The following is a 17,248-nucleotide window of genomic DNA, read 5'->3' as shown; positions in this document are numbered from 1 at the left end:
TGCCTCTCTCTTCTCTTTCACTAATACTCTTACTTCTTCATCCCACCACTCACTACCCATTCTAAACAGCCCACCTCCCACTCTTCTCATGCCACAAGCATCTTTTGCGCAATCCATCACTGATTCCCTAAATACATCCCATTCCTCCCCCACTCCCCTTACTTCCATTGTTCTCACCTTTTTCCATTCTGTACACAGTCTCTCCTGGTACTTCCCCACACAGGTCTCCTTCCCAAGCTCACTTACTCTCACCACCTTCTTCACCCCAACATTCACTCCTCTTTTCTGAAAACCCATACTAATCTTCACCTTAGCCTCCACAAGATAATGATCAGACATCCCTCCAGTTGCACCTCTCAGCACATTAACATCCAAAAGTCTCTCTTTCGCACGCCTGTCAATTAACACGTAATCCAATAACGCTCTCTGGCCATCTCTCCTACTTACATAAGTATACTTATGTATATCTCGCTTTTTAAACCAGGTATTCCCAATCATCAGTCCTTTTTCAGCACATAAATCTACAAGCTCTTCACCATTTCCATTCACAACACTGAACACCCCATGCATACCAATTATTCCCTCAACTGCCACATTACTCACCTTTGCATTCAAATCACCCATCACTATAACCCGGTCTCGTGCATCAAAACCGCTAACACACTCATTCAGCTGCTCCCAAAACACTTGCCTCTCATGATCTTTCTTCTCATGCCCAGGTGCATATGCACCAATAATCACCCACCTCTCTCCATCAACTTTCAATTTTACCCATATTAATCGAGAATTTACTTTCTTACATTCTATCACATACTCCCACAACTCCACGCGCGCGAGGATGAGCAATGCAGCAGTTGAGGGTATAACTGGGGTCATGAGGAAGTCAGTATTATGAATGATAATGGCGAACAACTGGTGGAGTTGTGTGCTGAAAAAGGACTGGTGACTGGGAATATCTGGTTTAAAAAGGACATACACAAGTACACTTATGTAAGTAGGACAGATGGTTAGCAGGCAAATTGGATTACACTGATTCATAGGCGTGTAAAAGAGAAACTTTTACATGTGAATGTGTTAAGTGGGGCAGCTGGTGGAATGTCTGATCACTATCTTGTAGAGGCGAAGATTTGTAAAAGAGTTCGGAGAAGAGGAAAAATGTCGGTGAGAAGAGAGTGGTAAGAGTGAGCGAGCCTGGAAAGGAGAATTGCGAGAAGAAATACCAGGAGAAACTGAGTGTAGAGTGGCAAAAGGTACGAGTAAATGAAGTGAAGGGGTGGGTGAGGAATGGGTGGAATTTAGGGAAGCAGTAATAGCATGTGTAAGGGATCCACACGGCATGAGAAAGGTGGGAAGTGGGCAGATTAGAAAGAGTAGTAAGTGGTGGAATGATGAGATAAAATTGCTAAAGAAAGAGGAAAGAAAGACGCTTAGGCGGTGCTTCAGGGAAGGAGAGCAAATGTCTGGGGCATGTACAAGAGAAAGCGGTAAAAGGTCAAGAGGAAGGCGCATGGGTTGAAAAAATGGGCAAATGGGAATTAGGGCAAGGGATTATCAGTAAACTTTAAGGTGGATAAAACGATATTTGGAGCGAGAATATGAAGAGGTCTGAAGAAACCACGGAATTATAGTCTGTGAGCCTAGGCTGTGTGGATGGCAGCTAGGGAGTGGATGTGAGCTGATGATATTGTGGTTTCGTTTGTTCCCGGAGCTCGCACCCCTAAAGCGAGAAACGGCGAGTTAAGTATATCTGTAACGAGACAAGAGAGAGTTGGCGTATAAATCCCAGCTGGAGCGAGTACCTCACCGGCTATCATGGTATCCTAACGTCTACTTACAGAAGACTTTACTAGGACTGATTCTAACCTATAGTTACCTAAGGGTGATCAGGATTCAGGGATAATTTAAAGGGTGACCTAAAGTCAGGGGTATTCTGAGGGTGACCTTGTCTCAGGGATGATAATCTGTGGGTGGCCTGAAGGCTTGGGGGTGGTCTAATGGTAAAGTACATTTAAGGGTAATCTAAGGGAGATCTATTTTTAGGGGCAATTTATGGGTGACCTAATGTCAGAGGTAGTCTTACGGCGACATACTTTCAGGGGAAATCTTAAGGGGGACCTAGATTCAAAGGTAATTCAAGGGTCCCGTAATTTCAGGGGCAATGTATTGGTGAACTAGTTTCGGAAGTAATCTATCGGCGACGTAGTAGTTTCAGTCGTAATCTACGGGCGACATAGTTTCAGAAGTAATCTACGGATGACTTAGTTCCGGGAGCAGTCTACGGGGTGACGTAGTTTCAGTAGTCATCTACAGGCAACGTAGTTTCAGTGGCGGTGGTGGTGGTGGCTATGACAGCAAGGGACAGTCCGGCGCTCCACCTGTCCATCACCAATGTAGCCTCATCCCTCTGGACCCAAACAGAAAAAAAAAAAAATACCTGGAAAATATTTCCAACAAAGATCCGCTAAAAGTGTAGCTAATACAAGACAATGGTGAAAGCAGACAGTGTCTATGCAGCTGGTTGGATGTGCTGGTTAGCGAGTCGGTGAATGAGTGCATTACGGCATACAGTGTTACATCTGGCTGGAAACAGGTGTACACAATCAACAACGTAGTCAAGATACAATTCTATTACTACAGTTATTATACCAAGCAAACCAGTGATCTACTACAAGTCAGAAAAGGTAAATATAGATTTAACTGCAATACAGGAGAGAGTTAAATATTTAGGAAAGCTGCCGGAGTTGGGAAAACAAAGTAGTATAATAGAACAAAATAAGAATGGCATTACATGTATTTTGTCTGAATTCATAAAACATCCTGGCATTATTTCTTTACTGATCCCGCACACAAGCTGACGATAACAGCTCCTAACTATTTAGATTTTGTGAGGTAAATATCTATATACGACAACCTGTTGGTAGTACATGGGACTCGCTCTTCCCTTGCCCTAGTTTTGATCGGTCCAGACCTGCGCATCCTGTGGGCAAAATACCCGCCGTATCTTGGCTCATCGCTCAGGGATTGTGCTGACCTCGTCTTTGTTTACTGTCACTATTGGGCTTACCTAACCATCACTGAGACTTATAACAATCTATCCTTTCCATTAATGGGCATACTATACATATTCACTTGTCTCTCCAGTACTAAGTTGAAGTCCTGTTATACAGTTTATGTCACTATAAGTGGGTCTACTCTACCATTCTCAAATTCACGCGATGAAATCAGAATGTGTTTTCCATTCGTTCTCTCCTAAATACTTTCCTTGGTAGATACTCATTTTACAACTAAATGACGTTATCTTCCTACCGCCTGATGTGTTGGAGGGAGTGGTGGTTGGGAGGATTCTTCTGTTTATTCTATTTTCATCTATAGTGGTGAGTGAAGAGCCTTCTGCTTTTACTATCTTCTGTACTATTAGAAAGTTTATAGAATCAATTGATGGAATTATTCTACCGTTATCTACCTAAGCCTGGCAATTGTGGACTAATACCATTTACGTGTTCATCACTCCATTATCAGCCTTACACTAACTGTCATCCATTAATGGACCCACTGTAACTCGCAGGTTTACTGTACCTTTAGCGTTTAACTTTTTCCCAAGTGGTTTTTACAATAACATTAAACGGTGTCCTCTAGCTATGGTTTGTATCCTATGCCTTATTGTATATCAATCCAAACTAGAGCAAATCTTTCCTTCGTTAGCCTCATAACGAAATATCTTCGCAATCTCGTTATATGAGGTGAAGTTCCCACTGGGGAAAGGAATGAATCTGTCCGCACTGCTGCGTCTGGAGTATTAACTTCCGCTAGAGCTGTGACCTTGAAGCGGTAACACCGGAACCTCTGCCGTCAGTACCAGACTTTACTGTCTATACCACCAATCCAGACTGTATCGTCAGAACCTAACTGTGCCGTCAGTAACAGATTGTACCGTTAATATCAGTGTACCGTCAATACCAAACTGTACCGTCAATATCATCAGATTTATTCCATTCAGCGTCGCTGGAGTATCGCTATGATCATGGATGTGAAGGGCGACTTCCTAGCCCGACTGTGGCGTCCTGTTTGGCAATGTAAACATATCCAACGAAAACGCAGTTCCTAATACGAAAGTGATCATGACGGAAGTATATTGTGCATCCTGAATAATATCACGTTAAATATATAATGATGTGTTGGCTTACTGATACGGTCTAAGTGTCCTTTATTACGAAATTATGGTACTAAGAGTGTTTTTTCCATGTGAAAACCTTAACTTACAGGATTTGAATGCTAAATGTTTTAATTTCGTACGTGAACGGCACGTGAAGCCTAGCCCGTATCAGGAATGAATCCACAAATGCGGTCATGTATAGCACTTTACATCATTCAAACTAAAGTCTGTCTCATTTTTCACTGTACAACTTTCTTGCTAAATATATATAGAGAGAATACTTATATGAAAACACACACACACACACACACACACACACACAAAACCGAGCTTGCTGTGACTGACGTAAATAGGAACTGTTCATGAAATGCTGAACCTGAACCTGCCAGGCAGGGAACACCACACAAGCGGTGAACAGAGAGTTTTCTCTGGAAGCCGCTCAGTGAAAAGAACGAGTATCGTTAAAAGCAGATTTTCGTCATCGAACAGAGGGTTCAACACGAGGTCACGACTCTAATTCAATTTTTCCGTGATATGTAGGTCCCCTTTGGCCACGTTAGTTATAACACTTTTCTAACTCTTCTCAACCTAGCAAAGCCTGTCATATCTAGTTTACCCTAAAATATTTTTTCCTTTGATAAGGACAATGAGATATACAATAAAAGGGGCTCGTAAAATGTTTTTTACGATATTGGAAAACGGTTGACCCCATTTGGGATACGGAGTTTGAAATAGTTTGAAATGTTGAGTTGCCAGTCCACACATTAAGAGTTGATTTCATCTGTATTCAATCATACAATCCCACGTTAACAGGCTAAACGTAAGTTAAGGCTTCAGCACGTACATAAAAGTACGCAGAACGACCGTCATACGAGTTATTTTTGTTCAAATATGATACACACGACAGAACTAAACAAGCAGTGAATTAGGATAAGCTTTTATTAAAAAAAAAAAAAAAAAACGAAATTCCTACTTTGAAACTATAGTTATTACACCTTTTAAAACTTTAGTTATCTACTCAATACTGGTACGAAGCTATGCTTCGTCCAGCTTTTAACAACATGCCCATCACTGCTCACTGTTGACAATTTTCACAAGAATGGTAATATTCATTCTATCCTTCGTTGCAGACTAGTTAAAATAATCTAAAGGAGGCCTGACAAACGATTCCACTGATGATGAGCCACTGTATTTACGGGTCACATGAAACAAAGCCAGCATCAATTTTTCTTTACTTCGTTTATATATATATATATATATATATATATATATATATATATATATATATATATATATATATATATATATATATATCCTTTGGAACATAAACATTACTTTTGTTGAAATATTCACTTACACTCGTTAAATTAATTACTATCTTTCTCAGGACAACAAATTTTAACGAATTTTGAATTTATCTATGTGCACGCAGCCAGTAATCGTTTCTCACAGGTTAAGCTGTATTCCGCTAATCATTTCTTGTTACCGGTGTGATACGTCAAACTCATTATCATGGAAAATGTCTATTAAGCTCATTAGTATTCCGAAATTTGACTAAGCTAATGCAGTTATCAACAAAACTCAAATTCAGGCGCTTTTTAGCTGCAGTAAATGAAATGCGGACATAGCACTAGCAAACGTTGTTAAGCTACTGGTCTGGAGTTTAGGCTCTTGGCTTGTTGCGTTAGGCTACTGACTTGCAGTGTTAGGCTGCGTTAGACAACTGGCTGTGTTTGGTGGTATAATGGCCGTGTGTGGGTGCTGAGGAGCTGCTAGCACCGGCTGTGGAGATTTTCCTCAATAACCTACAGGACGCGGGGGGGAAAACAAATGACAATCACAGTTACACAATCAAGAGATGAAATCAAGATGGAGTTTAGACTGTTAACCCGACATGTAATCAAATTTTCCTTCAAGCACAGGATGGTTAAGGGCATCTGACTATCTCAAGTTAAGGGACCCTTAGTCTAACCTAATTGTCTAACACAGCCTCTTCTTTCGTCCTATACTTACTTATCTACGCCAGCCAAATGAGTGGGCACTTCTTCCCTTGACAACCTGTCAAGTTCCTCTTGCCCACAACTGCTGTGGTAGCTCATCATTTCCAGAGCTACCTGGAAAAGTTGACAGGGAAGGAGCTATTTAGAAGTCGAGCTGCAATAGATAATGATGTGGGTCGGGAGGGATGAACAGAGAGAGAGAGAGGTCTGCAGTAGCCTTTGAAACAACAAAGCAATGTTTTCATCGTAAACTTTGATTTATTTTTGGAAAAAAACAATCCGAATATCAATGATTTTACAAATTTCATGCAAAATGTTTCTCTTTTTAATTCATCTTTTTTTTTTTTTTAGTTTTTTCTAGCATGAACATTTGGAGTAACATTCCTTGCCATAATTCAACAGGCCCTGCATTAAAAAAAAAAAAAAAAGGAAGGCAGATGAGTTAGTTATCCTTGAATGAAAGCATGAAAAGAAAACGTGGTCACCACAGAAAACGAGAGTACGGCTGCATACACATCTAGATGGTTAGCTACGGTGACTTGTGTTAATGGTTACTTACTGGTCGACACCTTGCGGTACCTTCGTTAATGATTCGGACTGAAGAGTTTCAAACTCTTCATCAGTGCAAGAGTTGTGGTAACTTAGCACTTCAAGGGCTACCTGAAATAGGATGCAACTTGTATGTTAATTAAAGTACATCATGGAAGACCCCCAGGCACCAGCACTGACTAGGCAGCCTACACATCATGCATTACATATGGAACAACTCTGGCTAGAGACTTGACTGAGGGATGGTGTTACATGCTTTCTTTTGTTTTTTTGTTTTGCGTCCTCCCCTGACTACGCTAGTCTCACCTTATACTAGATGGATGACATACCTTACAAGTCACCCATGCATGGCTGACCACTCCACCATCTTCCCCGGACCAAATCATCCGGATGAGAATGATCTAGAATTCCCGCCCCACTCACCTGACCAAGGCAGGAAGGACTTTGTTTACCACTGAGGAAGTTATGTGACCCTAACACACCCTAGGGTATAATCAAGATGACCCCACAGGGTAAACTGCTGCTACTGGTTTTTAATTCACCGATCGAAATCATATATCGTTAATGGCAGTACCAAACATATTGCACTATGATCATACACAATAGTCGTTAAGCCGATACATTTTCTTTAATGTATATTAAGTTGAAATGAGATGCTACCGGACTCCGCCACCTATTGGTTATACTGCGGGGGAGAAAGTCACCTTCGGCAAGGCTGTATCTTCGTCTAGTGATTCTCCTTCTCATTCCTGAATAATAGTCTCTCCGCTGCAGGAACCTCAAAGGAGTCTTGAAGTTCTATATCATTACCATTAATATTAATAATAATAATAATAATAATGGTAGTAGTAGTATTATACGCATATAAACATCACGAATCTCTAGTAACGGATGGAATCTATCGCCGTTTCCTTCGTTCTCCGAACAACCCACTTCTAGCTTATCATTTCAGTAACTTTAGTCATTTCACTTACTATACATACAAAAATTATTTATTCAATATTTTGGGGTATCTCAGATATCTAATAATCATGTTTTTCATAAACATAAGTAAAAATCTGTGCATAAGATTACCAAAGTTCTAGAACTTGACAAATCACGGACTAGTTATCATATTTCTAGTGTACATAAGGTAATACCTAAATTCAAGTGAAATTAGAAAAAAAAATAATCAAATTTCTTTTTGAGGCGTGAAATGTAGGTCAGGAAGACCAACTTCTGGTGGGATGTGAAAGTGCTCACTAGTACGCATCAGTACGTGACGTCACATAAGCCAACATCAAACACCGACTGAGAACTGCTGAACTCGGGAAGTCAAATTTTAACAAGGTGTGGACGCGCATGCGGGCGTGAACATGGACTCTGAAGGCATGACGTGTGGTAATCGTTCTTCCTCTACCTCGCAGAGGTGAACTATTCAGCAAAGGTGAAGCGTAGGCGACTTAGTGGAGTAAAACTTGTCAGCTATTTGCGTCGGATTACTCGAGGTTGTTGCTGGCACAACGACGGAACGCATGAATGAATATATGGCGGGAGTTTTTAAGGCCAGATATCAACTGTCACATTCAAATATTTTTTTTTCCTGCCTACCATGGAATAAAATCGATTCACAGGTATAACGTCAATAGAATTTCAAATTAATTTAGTGGATTATAGTCGTAAAATGGATAATTAGCTGTGCTCTGTCGATCCAAATTACCGTTTTCTAAGTACATGTAATTATTACGTAATCATACCCCATACTTCTTATTTTCCATATATAAAAACCTCTTCCAGAAATGTTGAAAGATATGTAATTCATAATGCCAATAATTTTACTGTGTGTAATGTCACAAGAAATAAAAGAAGACAGTTATTAGTTTAAAAAATGATCAGATTTTATATAGTATATTAAATCATCAGACCAGCTTCTCTGGAAATCAATCCTGGCCTTTGCGAGGGATTCTGTTCAAATCTTGTGTAACTGAATATATGTCTTTAGACTTTCCCATCCACGAGAATAACCAATATATCCGGAGAGGATTCTCTGTCAAGATTGAGAAATGGCTGCTGCAAATACCTACGAGTCTGTAGAAAAGTAAGCAAAGTTGCTTGGGCTCCGAGGAAAGTTATGAATGGTGAAAAATATGAGGGGGTTTGGGGAGGTTGGGTTCGCGTGCAAGCCAATCTGCTGAAAGGCACAACTGTCCAGAGCGCTAGGATGTTTGGGGGACGAAATGTATACTCTACGAGAACGACGAAGTTCTCTTCATATGAATATATATATTTTTTTCATGAATTTTGGGAGAGAGAGAGAGAGAGAGAGAGAGAGAGAGAGAGAGAGAGAGAGAGAGAGAGAGAGAGAGAGAGAGAGAGAGAGAGAATCAGGGTGGAGGACAGAGTTAGAGGAGTGTGTGTGTGGGCAGGAAAGATGATGGGTCTGGCCGACTGGAGGTGTGGTGGGAGGGCTTAAGTTAAGCTGCGTCCCTCACAGACTCGTCGCCCAGGCCGCTGTGATCGGCAGCCAAGCTTCAGGTCAGGGATCGCTCATGGAAACACCTCGTTACACCTGTTCTCAAGACGCGCCAATAAAGTCAAATGGAAATTGTAAATTCCTCATCCTTATTTTATTGGGATGAACGCCAGCTATGATACGATAAATAAAAGAACAATTTTCGAAACATATAACAAAAATGGAAGGTAATATTACAACTTTAGTTCAAAAATTGAAGATTTTTTTTTTTTTTTTGCAATCTATTACCTTGTTTAAGAATTGGAGAATAAACGTGATTAAAGTTTTCTTTTATGATTAACTCCACCTACAAAAAAATGTAAGGTACCCAGAATCGACAGGTGCGAATAATTAAGCAGGTAATTAACAAGTAAAAATCATTCGTCCTCGTTATACTAAAGCAATTATAAACACCTCTCATTAGCTGAAATACATATCTGAAAATCCAGGTACTTGCTGAACAGCTCCTATAAAGAATATCAAAACTCCAATTAACCCCGAAAACGTATAAAAACAGTTTAGAAGCATTTATCACTTCCTTTTTTTTTTTCTTTACAAATTGGAAAATAACGTGACGAAATCTTTCATCATAAATGTAATGCTGTTCTGATATCCAATTCAATTAACAAAGGTGACTTTGGTCACGAGTATTGAGCTTTGGAACGTGTTGTTTAACCTATATCTTCCTAATACGACTTCAAAGCCATAGCACTATTTTCGGATCCCAGCCTCTTGGTCAAGCACGCTGCGCGCTGCATATTGTGGACATCTGAAGCGAATCGTACTTATGAGACGCAATGAATGACCCCCAAAAAAACAAGACAAAAGGTCAGAGTTCATTCTTATGGCGGGGTCAAAATTCCGTTTTGTTTGCGTCATGAAATAAAGTGATTGTCTTTATTAGCTTAACTGTATTTATTAGCTTATTAGATTAACTCTAGTGAATAACGGTTCAAAGTTGTCTTTGATAATAAGAAAAAACTATATATTTCTAAGGAATATATGACAATATAAAATATCTGACATACGTATTTTATACTCCTATTTTTCAAAACGCATCGCTTTTTCTTAATACATCGAACAGTAACCTTTATTATCTATCAAAATCTAAACCGCACGAAGAAAAATAATAGCCAAAAAGCCAAAGTATGAGGGAGATCACTATATTGGCAATATTTTTTCTTTTTTAATCAAATATGTACAGAAAACGAGGGTCTTTACCATCTGTAATGTTGACCTGGTTTACCATCTGTAATGTTGACCTGGTTTACCATCTGTAATGTTGACCTGGTTTCCTATAACATGGTACGCAAAAACCTCAGGTCATCACTAATTATGGAACTTATGAGAATGTGTAAATACTGCAAGATCTATATCACTAGACCCGAAATAATAAAAACTCATATATGCGATTTTTGTTTAGAGTACGAAAATCACAAACACGAACTACAACAAAATAATCACATTTCACGTTTTCTTTTTCTACTTTTGAAGCGGAGGGAGGAAAAAAAAAAATTATTTGTTTTCGAGATGGAAAACCGTGCGGATTTTATGGATCTGGAAAAGGCATATGATAGGGTTGATAGAAATTGTTTGTGTGACTGTTTTGAATATATGGTGCGGGAGGAAAGCCCCTTGGAGCAGTGAGGAGTTTTTATCGAGGGAGTAAGGTGTGTGTGGAAGCAGGAACAGAGGAGGGAGAGTGGTTCTTAGTGAAGGTGGGTCTGCGGTAGGGGTATGTGATGTCACCTTGGCGGTTTAATCTGTTTATGGACGTGGTGGTAGCGTAGAAAAGTTCAAGGGTCTTCGAGAAAGTGGCTGCTTTGTAGTATGATGGAGATGGGAGTGGGTAGAATGGGAGACTGGGAGGTGGGTCTGCTTTTGTTTCTGATGACATGACTAGTGACAGACTCGAGTAAGAAACTGCAGAAGCTGGTGTCTCAGTTTGGAAAAGTGTATGAATGAAGACATTTGCAAATGTTAAAAAAAATGGAAGTTTATAAAGTTCAGCAGGGAAGGGAGACATGTTGGCTGGATAGTGGGTTTGAATGGAGAGAACCTGAAGGAAGTGGATTGCAGTCGATACCTGGAGCTGGACAATTTGGATATAGACATTGTAAACAGCCTGCACAATGGGTGAAGCAGAATCTTTGTTTAACTTTTCCCTTCCTCTGTGATACCCACACTGTCCTCACACACCTGTGGATTCCCTGAATTTTATTTTTTCCCCCTCGATTTCTCAGTCTTCATTCACTACCTTGATAAACTTAAGAACTTCCATTTGGCTTACCATAACTGCTGTCTCGCGACTGTATCTCTACATCATGCTCTGTCTACCCCATGCCGTATCTGCCTCATGCTTCGTCTGCCACATTGTGTGCCTACCTCATGCTGTGTTTACCTCATACCGTTTTGCCTCATGCTGTGTATGACTCACACTGTATCGAAATTATGATGTGTCTGCCTTATGCTGTATCTACCTCATGCTGTGCCTACCTCATTATGTGTAATTACTTAATGTATCTGTACTACTCAGGAACAGTTTTTCACACTCGTGGGGTTCCATCTATTGAATTTTCTCTGTTCCCATACGACAGTTCAACATCAGTATGCGGTTCACATTCGAAACTTCATTATTTAGATTCCCTGATGTTAGAAATACTTCTTGACAGGTTTTTAACATTTCTTATTTAGTTTCTTGTTATGACCTCTGGTTCCTTCAAAGAACTGTTCAATGACATCATCAAACCTGTTCAGAAACTTGACAGTTGTGAAGAAGCCATTCCTTGCTCGTGTCTATATCACGGTAGGCAAATCTATGGTCTAACCTTTCCCTATCACTCAACTTGCTCACTTCTGATACCATATCTGGTGCTGCCCTCCTGCGGACGCTCTATTGATTCTTTGTGCCTCGTTTACGTGGGGTGACCGAACCTGAGAAGGATATTCTAGGTTTGCTCTGAAGTTCGTCGTGACGACTTGCTGAACATTTCTTTACCCACGTACAAGAATGTAGGGCTTGTCAGCAGACAGTTTGCCTCCTTTACAATCTCCCAGGTGGTGTTCTGATGGCAGGTTAGGCACATCGTCAACTTTCACGTCCCTCACACAGAAATTCCTGAGGATTACTTCCATCTAGACAACAATAGTATCAAGATCTTCTTTCACTTACTCTTTTTCCACGTTACTGGGTTAAATCTTATCAACCATCTGTTAGACCAACGTCAAGAGTTGTCGAGGTTCCCTTGTCATTCGATGCCAACCTTATCACTCTATACTTCCTTCAGTATCTTGGCATCATCGGCAAACTCATTCAGATATAGGTTCAGTCTTTCCGGCAAGTCATCCACATAATATGAGCGGAAGCGGCCCCAAGACCTAACCCTGCAGCACGCCACTAGCAACCCCAACCTGTATCGAGAAGGCTCCTCTGACGTGCGTCCTCTCTTCCTATCACCTGTGTTTGATTCTCTACCCATCGACAGAGTCTACCCCAATTGCTCCCGCCTGAAAACCTCTTACTGTGGCAATATCAAACGCCTTCCGAGCCCAGTCCTACCATCACACGCATTATTCCGATCCTCACATACGCTCTGTAGCCTTCTTTCATATGCTACCATTCTTTCCTTCCCTCTCGTTCCTCCCACGGTCTATCCCCTGTGACGAATTCCCCCGACTGAATTTCTCGTCGTGGGCAAAGCTTTTTTTTTTCTTAGCCTGTCTCAGTACCTGCTGGCTACTGTGTCCTACGCTGTGTACATGACAATGTCCACTTCACAGTGTCTGACTCATAACTGTTTCTACCTAACATTGTGTCTACCTCATGCTGTGGTTACCTCATGCTGTGGCTCCCTCATGCCGTGGTTACCTCATGCTGTGTCTACCTCAGACTATGTCGACCGCGTATTGTGTCAACAACATACCGGGTCTACCTCAAGCTATAACTTACCATAAGGGAGAGGAGGAGGGGAGGAGGTGATCCCTTTGTAAAATGAAACACATGCAATAATTCTGGAGACATAATACCCTGGAGTGAAGATGGCACCGCACATCCACACACTCACACCCTTGGATGGGTAGACTGATAATGGTTGTTCGTACTGAAGACGATGGTGGCAAAGGTACACACAATTGACAATAGAGTTGGGTATTATCCATCGTCCTTACCGAAGATCAGCTACTGCAATCACTACTACCACTACTACTTCTGCTACTGCTATTACTACTACTTCAGCTACTGCTATTATTACTACTGCTGCTACTACTATTACTACTACTTCTGCTACTGCTATTACCACTACTGCTATTACTACTACTTCAGCTACCGCTATTATTACTACTGCTGCTACTACTATTACTACTACTGCTCCTACTGCTATTACTACTGCTGCTGCTACTGCTATTACTACTACTGCTGCTACTACTATTACTACTACTACTGCTACTCTTACTCATATCACTGTTTATACTACCATGGCCACAGCTATCATTGTTTCTGAAACAACAACAACAACTACCACTACTAATCAACGCTGTTTCAGTTACTACTACAACTTGTACCTTAGAACTACTACTAATGCTATAACCACTACCATCACAACTCCTTCTCTACTGCTGCTACAACTACCATCACTCTCACACCACCATCAATAACTCCTCTCTCTCTCTCTCTCTCTCTCTCTCTCTCTCTCTCTCTCTCTCTCTCTCTCTCTCTCTCTCTCTCTCACACACACACAGTCGCTTCTACCTCTAAAACTTCAAATACCAATCCAGCTTTAACCCATCCTGGAATGAATAATAATTAATATCTCTCCAATATATTCTACGACTCCCAGGACGATCACGCCACACTAACATCAACAAACCGATACATATTCTTTTAATTTCGAGACAAGACAACCAACATGCATGAAGAGGGAACAACTCGGCGAGATAATGAAAGCACTTACACGGGGTTAGAGTAGGACGGATTAAGGAGCTCTTAAGAGTGCTTATTCTAAAGGGTTGAGTGCATGTTGAGGGGACTTAAGTGCTACGAGGGAGTGAACACCATAAAGCCAGAGCGAAATGGTGATGTAACATTAATGATGGGAGGGTGAGGGAGTACCAGAGGAGGGGGGGGGGGGGGGTTGGTACTGGGAGGGGTTGTAGGAGAGAGAGGGCGGGGGGCCCTGCCAACTGATGGGAAGTGTCGTGCTGATGGAAAGTGTCGTACTGATGGAGGCAAGAGAGAAAGAACGGGGTCCCTGAAGGACGTAGCCCTGAGTGACAACACTATGGCCTACGGAGGATATAGGCAGGGATATAGACGGAGATGGGGATGGGTGTACCAAATGGGGTAGAGAGTCATGGGGGAGAGAGAGATAGGGAGGGGAGAAGGGGACTCTCATTAACTGGCAAAGGGGAGTGGGGTATGGGTAAGGTTTAAGGGGAGGGCTTACCTTATATTTCTGTTCCGAGCGTCGTATCTTGTCGTACAGCTTGGCGTGGTGGAGGGCCAGGCCGCAGTACACGGCGAACATCTCGAAGGACTCCTCGTCCTCCTGCAGGAGGGAGATGGGTACTCCGTCAGGTCATGGGGGAAACACGTGGGGTGGGAGGTGGGGGTAGTTACGGTGCTGTGTCACGTGGGGGTGAAACATAACACCGCTTGGGAGGGATATGAATTATTAAGAGAAATTAGATTCTGCGGTGAAACACGATGAAACATGATGACAGGTCACAGAAACGGGGGACATGACGACCCCTGAGGTGTGAAACACTATGTATGGGGTGAAACATGTTTCAATGGTTGTAACACGATACATGATGTTGAAACTCGTGGCGTAACAGGACACCTATCTGTGGTGAGTGAGTGAAACGAAATGTAAAAGAATGAGAAACAAAATAAGGTAATGAAACATACACCAGTGGGTGACACATATATATGGCAAGTGAAACACGAAGCAGATGGATGAAACACCATATTTTGTACATGTAATCATGGGTGTAAAAAGTTAACATGCCGGGGGTGAAACACCATCCCCAGCGGATGAAACAGGGGAACTGGGAAGGTGAAACAACACCCTGGATGTATGAAACATATGCTAAAAAGGTGAGACGCGACATTTGCAGAGTGGAAAAATGATACATTGGGGGAGAGGGTGGGGTAAGGTCTGCTAATGGGTTAATTGAACGAAACACCGGTGGACGAAACAAGTCTTCCGCCTAAAGAAACACGACACTTTTGAGAGACTGAAACAGAATGAAAAAAAAAAGAGACGTGGATATGAAACGCCACTAATGATGAGTGACACAGACGAAACATGCCCTTTACACTCTACACCACCATGTACCGTACATAGCCAAGGTCTACTCCAGCCATTAGCCAGGTACCCATTTTATAGACCAAACCTCTGCGGTGGATGAGCAGCTGGGTTGACTGTGGACCGACCTCCGCAACCAGGATTCGAACCTATGCGCTCGACCCTGGGCGGCCCGTGGATGCGTCACGGTCAAGAACCCTAACCGTTACACAACTGAGGTTGGCTTAAGCTGACTCACAGTTAAGCTCCAGACATTACATAATGTCCTCCAGTATAAACAGCTGACATATTGGTTTACAGTCTTCATCCCTGGGTCACCTGGCATATTGGTTTACAGTCTTCATCCCTGGGTCACCTGGCATATTGGTTTACAGTCTTCATCCCTGGGTCACCTGGCATATTGGTTTACAGTCTTCATCCTGGGTCATCTGGCATATTGGTTTACAGTCTTCATCCCTGGGTCACCTGTAAACCTCGGGTAATCTTGTTTACACTCTAAATCCCTGTAAACCTCTGGTACTGTTTAAAGTACACATCCCTGAGGTTACCTGTAAACCTCTGGTATACTGGTTGTCTATATCCTGTGAACCTCTGGTATACTCCTTTATAGCCTACATCTCTGGGTCACCTGTAAACCTTTGGTATACTCCTTTACTGTCTACATCCTTGGGTTACCCATAATAGTCCCCCACTACTAAACACAAAATATATTTTCATGTAACATTTTTTTTTCCTCTCTCCTCTCGGGGAATTTCGCGCACAACCTCTCCTCCTCAGATGGAGGAGGAGAGATTGCAAGGCAACAGGTCAGTGTTTTCAGCAAATTGAAAATAGACGGAACTCTTGGCGAGCGAACAACGACGTGGAGGAGTCCACGTTCACTTCATTTGTTACGTCTTTCAGAAAACGGACGCGCGCGTCTTGGCCGATAACCTTTGGAAAAAGGAAAATGGTACCAAGAGATATACAGTGCACAGCTGATATTGAGCGAGGGTTATGAACAGAAGCATCTCCAACTCCAAGTGTTTTAAGTCCCCCTCAAAGAGGACAGGGCTTTGAGTTAAAGTGATAACCTGGGGTAAAACAAGTCTATACTAACATCTCGGGAATCGACTACTCCTATTTTCGTCAACAGGAGGGAAGCGCACAGCATCTCACAGTAGTCTGTCTATGTCTTAACGGTCGGTCGAAAACAAAGCTCCACCTAGCGCTTGTTCGGATTCCATAGATCTTTACTTGGGGTTGTAAAATCGATTTACGAACGGATTATAACCTGTATATAGGATTAAATAAATCATACAACTTATTGTAAGTTATACGGTAACGTATCCCTTTTTTTTTTTTTTTTAATCTAGACCGTTACTCCGTGTGACCAAATGTGTCTTGTTACACCGTCAATGAAGCGTTTTCTTATTCAAATTCATTTGAAGAGTACAGTGTGAGACCCGTGATGTCTTTCCAACTGACAAGAACGAGAATCCCAAACCTAGAGATCGTGCGTCCGTTTTCTGATAAATAGAATATTCTGGAAACGTTGACGGGGCAGCCGGATCAAAGCCAACCCAGGTGTTCATCCTCCCCTTTGGGACTGGTCGATGAACGTGTACCTGGCGTAAGTTGTGTGTGTGTGTGTGTGTGTGTGTGTGTTCGACACACAAGGTTGAGACATGTTGCCTGTACAGTGTCAAAAGACAGGATCATTAGTTCTAAAACACTCTTCCCGAAACACACACACACACACACACACACA

The 17,248-nt window shown here is 41.8% G+C and overlaps 1 protein-coding gene across 9 annotated transcripts in view; it reads right to left on the bottom strand.

Moving 5' to 3' along the window:
- LOC139760814 (probable 3',5'-cyclic phosphodiesterase pde-5) overlaps positions 1-17,248 on the bottom strand; it is a 459,357-nt gene that overhangs the window by 74,453 nt on the left and 367,656 nt on the right. For 7 of the 9 annotated variants that reach the window (XR_011715413.1, XM_071684483.1, XM_071684460.1 and 4 more), the window contains 2 exons: positions 14,635-14,736; positions 6,167-6,267 (listed from right to left, as the gene is read on the bottom strand). Coding sequence is in view for 8 of the 9 variants with exons in the window: in XM_071684483.1 (XP_071540584.1) it covers positions 6,167-6,267; positions 14,635-14,736 (203 nt within the window). In the remaining variant the exon portion in view is untranslated. Of the gene's footprint in view, positions 1-6,166; positions 6,268-6,712; positions 6,814-14,634; positions 14,737-17,248 lie in introns of all 9 variants that reach the window. The other 2 variants (XM_071684469.1, XM_071684522.1) reach the window with 1 other exon arrangement.

Source organism: Panulirus ornatus, chromosome 3, assembly GCF_036320965.1.
Source record: "Panulirus ornatus isolate Po-2019 chromosome 3, ASM3632096v1, whole genome shotgun sequence".
NCBI lineage: Eukaryota > Metazoa > Arthropoda > Malacostraca > Decapoda > Palinuridae > Panulirus > Panulirus ornatus.
The sequence above is the reverse complement of the archived record's forward strand: the minus strand, read 5'-3'. Positions and strand labels throughout refer to the sequence as shown.